The 17,133-nt window shown below is 37.7% G+C and overlaps 1 protein-coding gene across 3 annotated transcripts; it reads right to left on the bottom strand.

Moving 5' to 3' along the window:
• Window positions 1-705: 705 nt before the first annotated feature.
• LOC133524132 (serine protease persephone-like) lies at window positions 706-16,852 on the bottom strand. Of its 3 annotated transcripts, XM_061859987.1 has the most exons (12): window positions 16,751-16,852; window positions 16,320-16,464; window positions 15,931-16,009; window positions 14,999-15,093; window positions 14,600-14,650; window positions 14,475-14,510; window positions 13,563-13,654; window positions 12,708-12,817; window positions 11,431-11,574; window positions 10,871-10,986; window positions 5,596-5,759; window positions 706-4,498 (listed from the first exon to the last, which is right to left on the bottom strand). In XM_061859987.1, exons 2-12 carry the CDS (start codon window positions 16,381-16,383, stop codon window positions 4,334-4,336), a joined length of 1,116 nt encoding a protein of 371 aa, XP_061715971.1. In that variant the 5' UTR covers window positions 16,384-16,464; window positions 16,751-16,852; the 3' UTR covers window positions 706-4,333. The 3 variants fall into 3 exon arrangements, with proteins under 3 accessions (XP_061715971.1, XP_061715970.1, XP_061715972.1); XM_061859986.1 differs by lacking the exon at window positions 16,751-16,852 and having other exon boundaries at window positions 16,320-16,562; XM_061859988.1 differs by lacking the exon at window positions 16,751-16,852 and having other exon boundaries at window positions 14,600-14,641; window positions 16,320-16,560.
• Window positions 16,853-17,133: the final 281 nt, after the last annotated feature.

The raw sequence follows: 17,133 nt of genomic DNA on the forward strand, positions 1-17,133 counted from the left end.
CCCCCCTAGCCCCCCCCCCCTCGCTCGCCACTGGATGTAGGTGCGATTTAACTGGCATGAAAGAGAATTGATTGTAATAAATAGGTAAAGTCGAAGAAAAACACGTACCCCTTAGTTCGACATCCCAAACAGATGGCGCTGTGCTGCGCCATAGGTTTTGTGGTCACTGAATTGTCTAACGTAAATTTTTGACAATCAGAGTTACCGCAAAATATACGGAGCTGTAGAGCGCCATTTCATTTATCTCAGTTTGTCATTGACATATTCCACTGTCATAGTTTGACAGCTTTCAAACGATTCGACGCAGCAGGCCTACCGCGAACACCGAAGTTCGCAAATAGCGGGCATCTTTCTGTTTTACTCCAATTAAAGAGTAATTGGAGTGACAGAGAAAGATGGTCGCAATTTGCGAACTTAGGTGTTCGCGGTAGGCCCTCAGCTTCCATACGAGGTGCATACGAGCGAATTGGTACGAGCATGGATTATAGGATATGTTATTACTGTAAGGTACGAGGCGTATTATTATTACTTGTCAGGTGGTTCGAGATGCATGCCCATCGTACCACCGGACATGGTAATAATAGTAATTATGTACGACGAACCGTCTTACACAGTATTGAACGTGCGCTGGACCGGACCAAGTTCGCGGTCCGATACGCCCGTTTGTAATGGCTTTAAGAATTTGTTTGAAATAATAAAACCTAGTAAAAATTTAAATATTTTTAATTAAATCCAACCTTTACACGTTCAGACCCTGATATATCCCAATTTAGCTACGAATGTTGCCTTTTTCAGGATATTGATCATTACAACTGGTCATAACTAAGTCTTATTCTATAAGTGCCAATTACATCCACACTTTATCAGGCCGCCGTCGGGCTCCAGCAAGAGTATTTTTCCGTTTCACCAAATATCAGCACATCGTTAACAATATTTGAAATGTAAAAAAGTGGTTCATATGCAAACTAAATATCAAACATTGAACATTCGCCGCAATTAGAGACAATTTTTGTTTTTTTTTTACATTTCACATATTGTTAAGGATGTGTTGATACTCCGTGAAACGGAAAACGATTATCAGGCCCGACATCGGGAAGTGTATCTGTAATTGGCCCAATACAATGCAGATTATGGCAAACCTTAGCAAAACATTTAAAGGCTACTAAAACAACTAGGTATTTAAATCACATAAGGCTTATGCTCTGGTTTCCTAGGATAGCGGTGCCGTCATATAGCGGTCATATCGTAATATTACGGGCGCAAAAATAATGTTCCTTCAATCACCGCCTTCTAGGAAACCGCGTCATTTTGTTTACATATTCTGACAACGTTATAGTGACGTCATTCAATCGTTATATGACGGCACCGCTATCCTACATTTATATTTATAAGGCTAGTATAGTCTGTCAAGCCATTTCCGTCAGTAGAAAAAAGCAGCAAATTTAAAAAATGTAGGTGCGAAGGGCATCCTATAGAAAATTTGAATTTCGCGCCTTTTTCTACTGACAAAGTTGTTTGACAAGCTATAGATTGGGGCATGTCATTTCGGTCAGATCTTAATCTTATTAAATTACATTTAAAACTTATGATCAAGGTTATATTGAAAGGTCGTGGAATTAAATTCTTGCATACCATAAATAAACAACGTACATTATAACAACAGTAAACATTGTCCATCTCACTTAAAACCCCTTAATGGGCACAAGGGTTTCATAACACACCTATAAGATGTATTATGTATTGGGTTAACTTCGAAGCCGGGGTAATTTTGAAAATAAATATCTACTGAACTATAAGCATTTTCTGCTATAAGGACAGACGGCAAGAAGCCTTATTAAGTGTTAATAAAGTAAGAAAGGCTTCTGGTAAGATATAAGTAATTTTCTAAATTACCTCGTCATCGAACTAACCCCAATGAACCATAATTTAAACCCTTAGTAAATGTGGTGGGCAATTTATGGTCCCACTGTCTGTCAAAAGGCTATTAGATGCCTAGTTAATTCATTATTTCAATTCCTGCCTTTTAGCAGCTGTATAGTTAGCTAGTGGGTACTGTAAGAGGTGTGGAGGAGTAGCTTCTGATAGTAGTTTCAAGGAAAAAGCAGAGTCGAGCTCAGAAGATACATTTTATCTATAGAAACTATTAACACAATCTAGTCACACATGTTCTGTCTTGTTCTATTGCTATTCTGTTGTTTATGTTTTAGCTTTTGGGTGCCCTCAAAACCAGTGCCGTGTCTAACAGACACGGCTAATGCTGAGCGGCATCCTATTTGGTGTACGTGTCATTATTCAGTCTGTTGTTCTTATGTATGTTTTTAACCCAAATATTTTTTTATTCTATTCTTTTTCTAGAAAGGCGGGCAGCGTGGCCTGGAACGGCACGTGGGTGGCCCTACTACTCCACCCTCCTTAAAGTACCTAATACGCAGTTACAACACCATTACGTGGGTATCACACGTGTGGATCCGCACGCCACGGTGTGGGAGCGAAACAGCGCTATTTACGTATATAGCGATATTGCGCTCGCACACTGTGAAAACCGCTTTAGTATAAAGTCAGCATAAGTGGATGACGAAAAATGAAAGAAAAACTGCATTTTTTGCATTTTTATAATATAAATATATAACACAATTAAAGTATTACATTTATATAACCAGGAATCGGAAACCGGTATTTTTTGTATGGGAACGAAAACGGTATTTTTTCGTTCTTTGTTAATTACTTCATTTCTAATTAGGCAATCTAATAATACGAAGTCGTTATCTGAAAACACAACTGAGTCCTACATTTAGAGTATAAAATAAACCGAAATATATGGTTATTTCGATGTTTTTGCAAAAAACCGGTTCCGATCCCTGTATATAACAGTTTTGAATAATAGGTAAGGTAATCACGGTTCATATCCCGGTCGATTTAAGTCTAGTGATACAATTATATAATTGGGAAAGGCCCAAGCTGCCAGTGGTTACTTGGTTAAGGTGAGAGGAGCCCGACTACCCCGGCGTATCCACGACCGACTATTGCATTCGACCCTTAATCCAGCCTGGCGAGTCTCTCAAGCTCATCAACCACAATTGTGACAACGGCCGGCAAAATGTCCCACTTTGTCGTTTGCCGTAAGAACGCATTGACAGGTTATTCGTATAAAGATATGAGCAAGTGTCGTCCTTATGGCAAGCGACAAAGTGGGACGTTTTGCCGGCCGCGGTCACAATTAGCGGATATATCAACGTCACTTAGCAGTGAACTATGAAGCTTAACATACAACAAATTTCCCAAACGTTTTAAGAGGAAACAGTAATTTTTCCGTACAAACGTTCTCGACATTTTCCTCTCTGGATTTTGGCCCTAGATGATTTTTTTTATACGAGTTCAATATTACCAGTACCTACCTGTGTCTTGTACGATTTGCTTTTTTTCATGTTCTGGGTTTTATAAGAACTAGGCTAGCATACAAAATCGGCAACAACAAACGCAAAAGTCAAGGTCAGACACAGAAATTTTCTTTCTTATTCCGTCCGTTCCCAAAATTTCTTTACGATTGGTTATGTTTTGTAAGAGAAAAATGTTGAGAACGAAACCTCGATTTCTGAGATTTTTACGCAGTATTTTTCGTCTAAGCTGCAGTTGTCCTTATCGCACTAATTAGGAGCCGCCCCCATCAGCGCGACGGAGATATTTACCTAAAATTCTCAAACCTGAGAAGGGGTTCAGCTGGTATTTCCTCTTAATGGTGACAGATGGTTTGGAGCAATAGACCCTTAGACTGTAACAAACGGAAACTAAACAACTATTGGGGAAGGACTTGTATAGAATCCGGACCGAGTACTTCGTCAAAAGTGTGACTGACAGAGAAGTCCAACTATATAAGGATCGCGTCTCATTTTGATTAAGGAAGGAATGAGGTCATTAGTTTATTACAATAAGTCAATATGTCAATAGGGTATTTGACTACTAGTCAAATCAGAATCTTTTTTCGAACTGTCAATGTCAGTTCGATTTGCCACTATATAATTTATATGAAATACTAGCACGTCGCGGTCGTTAATTACTCTTTATAGTTCTATATGATTTATAAAATAGAAATTGTGTGTGAAAAAATAGCTGCAGTCTGCAATTAATATTCTGGTACTTTATTTCACGCATGGTGTGAAGTAATTTATCTTAAATTATACAGTCAACATTCCCTATTAATGACAATACTGTAACTAGTGCGAATGTGACACCGTCCTCCGGTTTGATTCTCTGTCTCGCTCGGGATTGTGTCAATTTTGACTAGCAAAAAAGGGCCATCCGGGTTCTATGTAAATCCGTGGTGTGGGGGTGGTTATTATCTCGGCCACGCGACGCTCTCGATCCAGTCGAGGTAGTGGCTGAGGCGCGTGTAGACGCCGGGCACGGCCGAGCCGCAGCCGCGCCCGAACGACGTGACGCCCACCAGCCGCGTCTGCCCGTCCGCCTCCGACAGGCTCTGCAGCGGCCCGCCCGAGTCTCCCTGCCGCGCGGACAACACTGGTTAGCGACAACACCAACGAAAACTTTCATGCCGGCTGTGCGTCGACTACGTCGGCTAATTTCCGAACCCTTTGGAGATGGACTGCACGAGACGATACCCGTATCTACGCACTCGTTATCGGCCCGTCTCGGGGTAACTCTACGAGTGTGTGCAGACACTTGACGTACGCTCGCGCGGGGCGCAGGTGTCGTCCAAAATAGATTTATTAAAGCGTAGCCTACTAACCCCCTTATTCATAAACCTCTACTAAAGTTAACAAGCCGCTAATAATCTTTTGTCCCTTTCCATCATACCAATACAGCGGAAAGGGACAAACGATTATTAGCGGGGTAAGTTTCTATGTCAAATCGAATTTAGAAATTCCAAATTCAATACTACAAAAATTACTCTGGGGTTTGGGAGGCTACATTTTAATCAAGTCGCTCGGTGCCGTGGAGCGAGCAGTGGCTCGCACGACTCGATCAATCTGAAAATCTCGATTAATCTGTTTTGGACGACAGCAGCGGCGGCGGCAGTCGTATCATGAGTTAAGTCCGCGGCTTCAAGGTAGATGAGATATTATTTACAAGATATTTGCAGTTTTTTAGCATGCATGCTTACCTTGAATTCTTAAAGAATAGTCTGGTGTGAGCATTCCCCTGATACCTTTAACTCCCTCAAATCCTCACCGCTTGTCTTCGGCCAGCGATCATTTATAATCCATTATTATCATCATCATTATCTTAGGGTTCGCCTAGTGCCTGCAACTCCAAGGTGCTATGTGCAAGGATAAGGGCAACTTGCGAGTTGGACTCACTATACTTCGCTCGTCTACGGTCACATTACCAAGTTGTATGTCCCTGATACTTGACTGAGTGTATTGACCACACTTACCGTGATATTTAACTTTCTGCAGACATCACGAGTCGACCCATCCCTTTTTAATAAATATAGTTAAAAGAGAGAAGAGTGGCGGTATCGCCAGCACTGACCTGCGAGTCCGAGATACCATTAGGCAAATTGCGCCATTTGGTGGAGATGTAGGTCTCGCCGCACTCGCTCGTCTACCGTCACATTGCCAAGTCCTATAAACATACCTGACAGGTGTCGCGCAGGCCGTCGGGGTCGCCGGCGCAGACCTGCGAGTCCGAGATGCCGTTGGGCAACTTGCGCCATTTGGTGGAGGTGTAGGACTCGCTGCATTTAGACCGCGAGACTATGGTCACGTTCGCTTTTAGCAGCGTGTTACTGCGAGCGTCCTCTGCAAAAATATAATGAAATAAAAAACCGGCCAAGAGCATGTCGGGCCACGCTCAGTGTAGGGTTCCGTAGTTACTCTTCCGTCACAATAAGCTATACTGGAGCTTAAAGTATAGTAAATTGTTAATCAAGGGATGAAACGGTACCTTTCACCCGAGTTAAAACTAGGCAAATTTGCATAATCAGTACCTACCTAATTAAAGTAAGTCTTTTTACTATGAAGGGGAAACTTTTTGCGATAACTCAAAAACAGCTAAACTGATCATGTCCGCTATAGTTTTCATTTAATGTATTTCTTAAGCTCTACTTCCACGATTTTTTTCATATTTTTTGGACCTATGGATCAAAAGTTAGAGGGGGGGGGGACACATTTTTTTTTTCTTTCGGAGCGATTATCTCCGAATATATTCACTTTATCAAAAAATGTTTGTTCAAGATCCGTATTAGTTTTGAAAGACCTTTCCAACGATATCCCACACTGTAGGGTTGAAGCAAAAACAATTTCACCCCCAATTTACGTGTAGGTAAAAAAAAAAAAATTTTTAGATTTTATTGTACAACTTTGTCGGCTTTATTGATTTATATATCCATGCCAAATTTCAGCTTTCTAGCACTAACGACCACGGAGCAAAGCCTCGGACAGACAGACAGACAGACGGACATGGCGAAACTATAAGGGTTCCTAGTTTTTTTTTATACTACGTCGGTGGCAAACAAGTATACGGCCCGCCCGATGGTAAGCAGTCTCCGTAGCCTATGTACGCCTGCAACTCCAGAAGAGTTACATGCGCGTTGCCGACCCTAAGCCCGCCCCCACTCGTTGAGCTCTGGCAACCTTACTCACCGACAGGAACACAACACTATGAGTAGGGTCTAGTGTTATTTGGCTGCTGTTTTCTGTAAGGTGGAGGTACTTCCCCAGTTGGGCTCTGCTCTAGAACTGGAATGACATCCACTGGCTGTGCCCCACCACACAAAGCGAGATGACATTCACAATGCCCATACCTCTCTTTTGGACGTAGTTTAAGGACGTACCCGGGTTGACTACGGAACCCTAAAAATTGAGGGATGTATGGGAAATCATAAGGATAACAAGCCATATGAAGAACGGCTTCAGGAATTAGATCTTACAACATTGGAGGACAGAAGAAAGCGAGGCGATCTTATTGAGACAAACAAAATCTTGTCTGGACACTACAATGTTCCAAATATTAAAGACCTATATATATTAAGCCAAAATGTAAGGTTGAGAGGACACCCTAAAAAAACTAGTCAAACCTCCATGTGCTAGCAACCCTTAGAAACATTTGTTGCCAAATCGTGTAGTAAATGTATGTGTACTCTCTACCAGAAACTGTTGTTAGTACACCGTCGGTGAACTCTTTCAAAAATAGACTAGATGCACATTTTAGAACATTAAAAAGTGCTAAATAAAAACAAGTGCTGCGATATACACGCATCAGCTCCAAGAGCTGCTAGTGTATCAAACAAAATAATAATAATATTTTTTTTCCATTACTAAAATAAGCTTTTTATCACTACCACAATGGATTTTATTTTTATCATTACCGTCTGCTCGTTTGCCTCCTGTATCATAAAAAATATAGACATATTCCATAGTGATCATTCGTGAATTTTTCAGACCTTAAAAATTTATTATAGGTTTCTAATATACAAATTAAAAATCCAAAATTTGCCACTGAAATTTGAGCCTATAGTGCAGGCAATACGGGTTACTATCAAAACGACTGAATCTCAAAATGACCTCTTTAGCATGAGGTCCAGAACGCAAAACGACCACAGTATCAAAAAGCCTATATCTCATAATAGCATGGTAGCAAAACGACTAACGAGTAAAAGGCCTTCGTCTCAGAATAGCTTAGTATCAAAACGACTTGTTCGCAAAACGACCACTCCGTGGAACGTCTACATCTTTAAATGCCTTAATAGCAAAAGGACTAGATCGCAGAAGAACTAAATCTCAAAATGGTTGAATAGCTAAACGACTTCTTGTTGAAAGGGCATGTAACACGTACTTTCATCTTGGTTTTTCTTGGTTCACGGCAGTTTTACGAAAGTGGCTTTTGGTTTTAGTTTCATGACGATGTTTTCTGGTACCAAAGAGTTTTTTTGTAATAAATTCAGTTAAAAAACCCGAAAGCATATCGGAAAAAAAAAACGCCAATTAAAAATGTGCCAATGATTTATTTTATTATTATGATATAAAAATCATTTGAGCTATTAGAGTTGGGAAACTCTGTTTAAAATGTCGTTATAATTTTAAAAATTTCATTGCGATAAGTAAAAGCAATTTTTTGTTAGTAATGAGTACACGACATATATTGATTTATCTTTATTTTCTTTTGTTTTATTCCTTGCGATTTGACTATTAAGTAATTCTTTAACATACTTCATCTTCATGCATAATGTTTACATAATGTTATACAATTAGGTATCCATAGATGCCCGAAGAGAAATAGTGTTTCATGCCCTTTCAACAAGAAGTCGTTTAGCTATTCAACCATTTTGAGATTTAGTTCTTCTGCGATCTAGTCCTTTTGCTATTAAGGCATTTAAAGATGTAGACGTTTTACGGAGTGGTCGTATTGCGAACAAGTCGTTTTGATACTAAGCTATTCTGAGACGAAGGCCTTTTACTCGTTAGTCGTTTTGCTACCATGCTATTATGAGATATAGGCTTTTTGATACTGTGGTCGTTTTGCGTTCTGGACCTCATGCTAAACAGGTCATTTTGAGATTCAGTCGTTTTGATAGTAACCCGGCAATACAGTTGTTTAGATTTTGTTTCAAAATTAAACGAAACAAAACAAATGCAACTCTGTTTCAATAGGGAGTATTACTGCAATGTTCTGCCGCTAGAGTGCAGCACTAGCCCCCATCGTAAACCATAGAGTAACTTATACATATTGACCCTTAAACCTTAAACTGTTTTTCGACAAGTTTTCACAGATAATAAAATATGACATTGATGCATCAAGGCGGTTTGTTTACAAAGGGCCTAACGGGAAACCCGAATATCGAAATTTAGTTATCTAAGTCTTTACCGCTCGAATATGCAAGAGTGATAGAGAGGTTAGATAACGAAATTTAGATTTTATTGATTCGCGGTAGGTCCTCAGATATTGATGGATTGTGGTAGTGGCGCAGAGTGTCGCGTAATATTGACTATGATTTAAATTTTATCGAACTGAATAATTCCTACAGGTAGGACCTTGGGCCCAGGCTGACGCAACTAGGAACAAAATATGTTTTGTATGGAACTTGTTTCGCAAATCTTTGCCAACGAAGAAAAATAAAACGTCAGTGCCATTTATTCTGTCAAGTTTACATCAAGTCAACTGTCAGCCTAATTGTTTTGTTTGTTATGAAGGCTTCAATGTTTTGTTCGGGTATTTCGTGCAATTTCTTTATTCTTTAGTGAAAATATCGAAAATAGTGAACCGTGATCAGAGTAAAGAATGAGTTTGTTACAATGCCACCCAGAAAACGGTTTACTAAGTGTGAAATATGTGGCCAGCGAGCCACTCGAGAAAATCACGAAAAAAGGGATTTTATGGCGAAATTTCCCTTGGATAAAGACCGGTACGTATTGCTTTAGATACTTTTGACCTTATTTTGGTGCAGCAGACTTTAAGTTTAAACACATCGAAAATTTGATATTTTATATTATTTTTAGTTGTGAACTAGGGATGTACTAAAACTATCGATAATTTTATGTTTATTTGTATATCAGTGTAAGTAATTAAATAAAATATGTGAAATTTGCTGAGAGCTTGCATGCAATATGACACAAAATTAATTCGTCAAAGATTTTCAGTGGAAAATTATCTATCATCTATGCATTAATGGTCATTATTTAACATATTTGATTTGATTTATAGATGCATATTAGCGCTAAATAATCAGTTGATCATCTCATTAGCAAACACTTGGAATATAAACTGTACATAACCAAGGCTGTATGTTTTCAGATGCAGGCAGTGGGTTAAATTTGTTGGGAACGAAGACCTGATACATCTTCCCATAGAAAACTTACATTTATTGAAACATGTCATAAAAAATTGTTTGAAAATAGTAATTTTAATAAAAAAAAATTAAGAAAAAAAATAGTGAAGGATTTTATAATTACAATCTGAGTGTAACGTGGTATTCTAAAATATAATCCTAGCATAGTGAGGGATTCAAGTGTTAACGCCTATGGGTGGTATTCCACCTATGCAATTTCTTTGTCCAATGTGTATTGCGTCTCACATTTTGATTAATGACAGAGTGAGACGCAATGACATTGGACCACGAAATTAGATAGGTGGAATACCACCCTAGGGTGGACATATTTTTGCTACCACGTGATAAATTTACATACTGCTTTTCACATCACCTATGAGGAAATTATTATGGTACAAATAAATAAATAAATTTCATTAATGGTAATTAAATAAAATAATTTAACCTAAGAAGTATGCAAAAAGAGGAAAAAGTTATCCCTCCTAGTAGGGGAAAAAAGTGCTACTTTGATCCTTCCTAGTGGTGAAGAACAACAAGGTGTTCTGAAAAAAAAATCGAGTCCACATTAAGCTCGACCACGTATTAGTCCACTCATAGAACTATCCACTATATAACATATAACTTAAATGTGGACTCGATCCTAACTTGATTTCGAGTACAAAATTTGTAGACAAGAGTCTATATTTCAACCCTCCCCATTTTATCGATATCGATAAGAAACGCAAGCGTGTAGCGTACTACACTGTTTAAATTGCTTATGTTGGTACTATGGTTCTTTGACAGTTCTTTGTCGTACATTTTGGTAATGATTTGCGAAACAAAGGGATTCCACTCGCTAGTATGGAAGTCCCGTCTCTTAAAACGTAGTGATTATATGCTCTTTGCTTGGGCCTTACGAGGAAAGTATTTTTCAAAGACGAAGCCTGAGGTGACAGGTATCATCTCCATTTAATTTATATTTTTAAAACGCCAAATCTTGTACTGAGATGACATCTGTCAGCGTACACCCTCCTGTTTGAAAGTATAATACAGATTAATATATTTTCAATTTTAAGGTTTGGTGCCTAGATAACATTTGTTACTAACTTGTAGTGCTGGTGGTGCCCCAACCCGTGATGGTGAGCGCGGTGGTAGGATCTGTGTCTTTGGTGTAGAGGCACGCCGCGTTGAGCGTGGTATCGAACTGCACCGCTTTCGCTAGCCTAGAAAAATGATTTAAAAAAAATGTTTTTTTTTTTGCATGTTTTTATTTTACACTTTTCTTTTTTGTTTGTTTTGATGCCAATGCCATGTATGTTGTGGGTATGAATAAAGAATGTATGTATCTATCTATCTATTTTTATATGAGCATTTTGGACCTATAGATACAATTGGCAGTTGCATTTGAAATCAATAGAGTAGGAAATATGGCTGAACCTCTGTTGACCAACATAAAAGTTGATATGACATAAAAAAATATACTATTTACGTGACATGACCGTAGGTCTTTAGTATCTTTTATTTTTTCAAGGAAAACACGTTATGTTTTTGCCGAGTATGTATGCATATGACAAAATTCACTGTGGAAGCTACAGAAAGCATTTTCAAACTTCATTTTTAAATATTTTAGTGCATGATGAAGGTCTTTAAAAGTATGAAGCACTCACTTCAAAAGCGCCAGATCGTCATACTTGAGGCTGCGCGTGTAGTTAGGATGCTTGTATATCGTCTCGACGCGCACGTCGGTTTCCGAGTTGAACTGCGCGTCTCCCAGCGCCGTGACTCCCATGCGCACCACGGACGGCTCTACCCTGGAAACAGATTAATACATATACATTACCATATTAGCCAAAAATAAGCCCACTGCTAGACTTAGACCGGTGGAGAGCAAGAGACCTAAAGTCGAATTCATAATTCCGCGTTCAGATTGACTGATGAAATGATACCAGGAATAGCAAAAAAATTGTTACGAGAATATGTCGATAAAATTATAACGATGAAGTATTATGTAAATGTTGCACTATTATTATCCATGTGATTCTTTTATTGAGGTTATTGTATTCCATAGAGCTCTACAAACGATTTCGTTTTATGACGATCACAGAAAAATGGCCAAACGATTTTTGATAATGTAGGGTAAATTACTGGCAACTGTTTAATAACTGGCCACCAATTCTGTTCACTTATAAACAAAATTCAATTTTAGTATCAGGTGGTCACTTGGTCAGGAATTGATGATTTACCCAAAATGTTTTCAGAAATATTCGCTCCGAATAATAAACCTCCGATAGTAAGCTACGAACAATTATAAGGCTACCTGTCGGGCGTAGACATAACTGACCCGCTCCTACCACATGGGGAGGCCCATGCACTCATTTGCAGGGGGACAGTTATCTCTGCTTACTGTACCTACGTAGCGGTTGGCTATGAGAGCCTTCAGTCGAGCTGACGTGGAACTCTGGTTTGTTTTTAAACTGCGTCCAAAAGAGATCTTGCTTTGAGTGACCCTTTGCTTTGCCCGGTCACTCCAGACTTAGAGCAGAGCCCAACTGGAGAAGAATCTTTCAGAAAACCGCAGCCAAATAACACCAGACCCTACGCATAGTGTTGTGTTCCCGCCGGTGAGTAAGGTCGCCAGAGCTCAACAAGGGTGCCGAGTGTTAGGGTCGGAAACTCTGGAGTTGCAGGCGTACATTTACATAGGCTACGGAGACTACCTGTCTGACGTTTTCACACAGCTGTGAGTAAGAAGCGATAAAGATGAAAGCCCTCACAGTAGAACTAACCCTATAACCAAAGGGCTAAGTACAATTAACCCTTGGGAGTGGATGGCCGTCGACTCCCGACTGATTACGTCAAATAAATTTCAAAGTTGATTAATTGATATAAAATCAATTTTCCAACGAATCAAAAACGACATATGCCACTTGAAGAGTTAAGCTACCTGTCGGGCGTGTCCACGCAGTGTGCGGCTGTGAGTACAAAGCGGTTGGAGATGAGCGAGCCTCCGCAGTCGAATCGGTAGCCGAATTGACCTTCGAACCCTAAGGCCACCTGTAATAATAGATTACGCAAACAATTAGAGAAACAACAACTTGTATCTAAATAGAGTCAATATTTTTTTGAATTTTAAGCCTCTAGTGCATACGTAGTCATATGTGGCAGTTATAATATTGAACTTTATTGACAGCCATTAAAGTTCAAATTTAAGAGGAAAGGGGACGGTCGCTTCTCCATACAAACGTAGTCCCTATTTTCCATCCCGTATTTTGACATTATGGAAAATATTATTACATAATTTGATGTATATTAATCATAGCTATGCCCCTGTTTGACTTTTTTAGATTTTATGATTAATTTAGATGTAAAATAAGAATTAAAAAATCTAAAACATCAAACGTACGGGTAGTCGGGTATAGCTGTTACTGATATTAAATAAATTGTCAAAATATTTTCAATAATGTTAATATCCAGAGAGGAAAATGAGGACTACGTGTGTATAAAAAGGCGAACTTTTTTTTGTTACGACAGATAACCACAATACTGACGAGCATTCAAACTGTTCTTTATAATCCTAATAGGTGCAGCAGTAGTTATTCTAGTTTACTAACAAAAATATAGATAACCTGGTCTGAGTTATGCGATTTTTGATTTTTTTTTGTATGAAAACAGTAAATATTTGAGCCATATTTGTTTTCCTTTCGACGGATACAGCCAATTTATGGGATTCAATGAATTCTAATAGGTATTCGGGTTTTTCTAGCCCGCAGCACATTAATGCATTGTAAATAATTATTACCATATGCGGGAATTCCCCGAGTGAAGCCTGCTCGCCGCCGATAATGTGCAGGTCCAACGGCGGTTTACTAGACGCGATGATCTTCTGGCATTCTGTTAAAAATAACATAATTAACACAAGTTAATAACATAAATTACTCTTTAACCCAGTACAGATGACAAATCTTAAGGGTAGAGGTAAAACAAGGCGGGCTTATTGCTAAAAAGCGGTGTCTTCCACATATCATCTAATTATTAATTATTCGCTTTAAGTAGCTCTGGTTACAAATGTCAAACCTTATTACTTAGGCAATACAGTTCAAGAAAGAATATCAAGTAAATAAAAATATATACCTAACTATTAAACGGAAAGTTCATTGAATTGATAGGTTAATGTTTAATGGGCTGTGTCGTACCTTAATGTCACATCACGAAGCTTGATGAGAAACAATTAAATTAGTGCTTATCAAATAAAAAGCCATTAGGCGGGTCCACACAGAGCGAGCATACGCGCGAGGCAATTTCCTCACGCACAAACCGGCCAGTGTAGACGTGCCTCAGCCAAGGCGGCGCGCGCGTTCTCCTCGCCTGAGCGAGCGAGCGAGTGAAAAGGAACCGATTAAAGCAATAATAGGTATTCATGTTTTTTTTATGGGGGCTACAAATACGGTTTTGCCTTGTAGCCCCGGGCCGCCAGATGAATTTGCTCAAATGTGACGTTCGGATGGCAAATGTCTGTTTATGGGCGTCACCTGCCGGGCTACCTAAAAAAAATCATTTTAGAATCTAATCTATGGAATTATCTACGTAAATCTGTCTATGTAAACAATTATCTCGGATCAGAAAGGTTCGCAGAAATTCCTCTCTGAGCCTGTGCCTCAATTTTCACAAAGGGCAAGTCAAATGCTTACAAGTAGCATAGCTTCTTCCTTACCTACATCCGCTGTTCTTTTGCCTGGACGCGTGTTACCTATAAATTTAAATAAGAAGTTAATAATATATATGTTTTATCATATTATAATTATAACATAAATGGTACTTAATTAAGAAACAGTTTACCATTATTATCGTCAACTGTACGGGTTGATTCTGTAGTTTCACCTGTAACATCAACAAAAGTATTTTTATATTAATAGTGCATTTTGCATCATGAGTAGCGATATTTTAAGTACATTATTAGTCTACCGTTTGAGGAGGTTAGCAAGAAGATATTATGGTTGCTTAAGCACAACTTCTTTACCAATCGCTTGTGACAAGATGGTAGACTAACACAATATGATATGGAAGACATGTTAGTATAGGGATACATTCACCTTGGTCGTACATCACATTTGTTTATTTTTTTTCGTTTTGTCTGTTTCAATGTAATAGATATGTAAAAATTTTCTATCATACGAAAAGTTCTTCATATTGGTGATTTTTCAGATTTTTTTAGTTGATTAAATAATGGAATCTTACCAAATTTCACATTTGTGCTCGGACAACACATAACTTCTGTAATTCCTTCGAAACCACATCTTGCAAATGAATGATAGTTCTTGTCTTTTATTTGTCTGAAAAGTAAACAACTAATTAATATGGGAGTAATAAAGTCATATATTACAGAATTCTGGTCTATCAATCTACTTATGAAAAAAAAAAAGATTTTTTTTATTGGTTTTTATAAGTACTATTCCATAATAGGTTGGGATCTTCTTTTAAGCAATAAATATGCCTGTGACAGAAAACCCCGCTCTTCTAAAAAGCAAGGGTATATACCAATATGTTAGTGTGTACATATAACTCTAATACTTAACAATTAAAGTGACCTTATATATCCTTGCATGTATAACTTTTTATAATACATTTTATATTTTGTCATATATTTGTTGTTAAGACAAGGTATGCCGAAACTGATTTGAGGTGATATTGTTTTTTACTTAATTTACTATTGAATATTATTTTGTAATCATTCTTTATTTTTGCTACTTTAGAACTGTTGAGTAAATTAAATGTTAAATGAATGGACTCAAGAAGCATTATGGCTACATGTTCACACAAAGCTAGCTAGAAATAAATTCAAAGTTGTAACACTACACATTGGCTTAGGTGTATCTTGCCTTAACCTTCTGGAGCCTAAAGTGAATGTCGACATCATGTTTCAAAAATGTTTAGCTCTTTTATATTATGTCAGTAAACATTCTAAGCCAAATGCTATGTAGTACAGAGCACAGTTTCTCATAAGGATAAAATGTTTAAATGTGTGTAAACATGTTATAAAATTATTATCATCAGTTCAGAGAACAGAACAGTTTCACCTTGCAAGCACCAAAAACATAACAAGCATGTACTGATATGAGTGTTTATGACTACTTTGATAGGGTTATCTTTAATGTTTGTGTTGACCTGACCTTAAGGCCACTTTACAATTTGTGATGAGAGTGCACACTCCATCCTCCACATCATCACTAGGAATACATTGGTCCCCAACTGAAAAAAAAAGGCTTGTTTTATTTTAATTTAATTACACAATACCGAATTGTACAAATGGTGGACTTATGCCTTGAGGCATAATAACTATATACTAACACTTTCATTTTTAAACTTCTAATTAGTTTAGAAATTTTGTTTAATTTATATTGTATTTTGACTTGTACAAATAATAAAAGGTGTAGTTCATGCGGTTATGCTTTGAAATAAATAAGTCACAATTAATCATCCAATCAACACCATACCACAGTGATCATGTTAACTCTTCAATGCAAACCATAATAAAATAAATTAAACAATCTTGTCTTACCTTCTCCTGCCGTAATAATATGAACTAACAAAACGATGAACAGGAAACAACACTTCGAAAACATCTTGATTGAGATTTCTAAGTTATTCTAATAAAAACCCTTTTAATACGATCACACTAATTCTCAGTCAAAGTATGCACATATCTGCAACAAAACACGGACTAAATGGAAATAATAATATATTTAGATTTTCCTCATTCCATGTGACCTATAACGATATCAAAATACTTTATAAACCGGTTCTAGTATCATATGTAGACAACAGACAAAATAAATGCAATAAAGAATAAAGCCGTATAACAATAGCCAAATTCTAATGGATCGCTACTATCTTCATATAAGTACTTTTAGATTATAGACTAGAATCTTGGACTAATACTAGAATATGTTAAATATTATAATACGATTTAAATTAAACTGTAGCCTTTACCTGTTGATTCGAACAAAATTTGAAGTTGAATGACATTTATGTCATTTATATATTTACACTACTGGCAAAAGGCAAAATCCAATGAAAATCCATATTACCATAGACTACAGTTTTTATTCGTTACTAAACGAAAATGTTAGACAAAGCTAAATGACCAACATTACGAAATAACTGTCAACTGCCCTATTCAAGATTTTTCACTGATGTTGGCACTATTTCTAAAGTTGGTGTACTGCGCTTTATTTTGCGCAATGGACGACATGAAGGTAATCTCTCAGCTATGCTTATAGGAGCTTTATCTGTTCCGTGTCCTTGTGAAATTTCATGAGTAAAAGAGATAGGAAATAAGAAGGAGTAGAACAGAAATAACAGTATTTTAATGA

Source organism: Cydia pomonella, chromosome 13 (genome assembly GCF_033807575.1).
Source record: "Cydia pomonella isolate Wapato2018A chromosome 13, ilCydPomo1, whole genome shotgun sequence".
Lineage (NCBI taxonomy): Eukaryota > Metazoa > Arthropoda > Insecta > Lepidoptera > Tortricidae > Cydia > Cydia pomonella.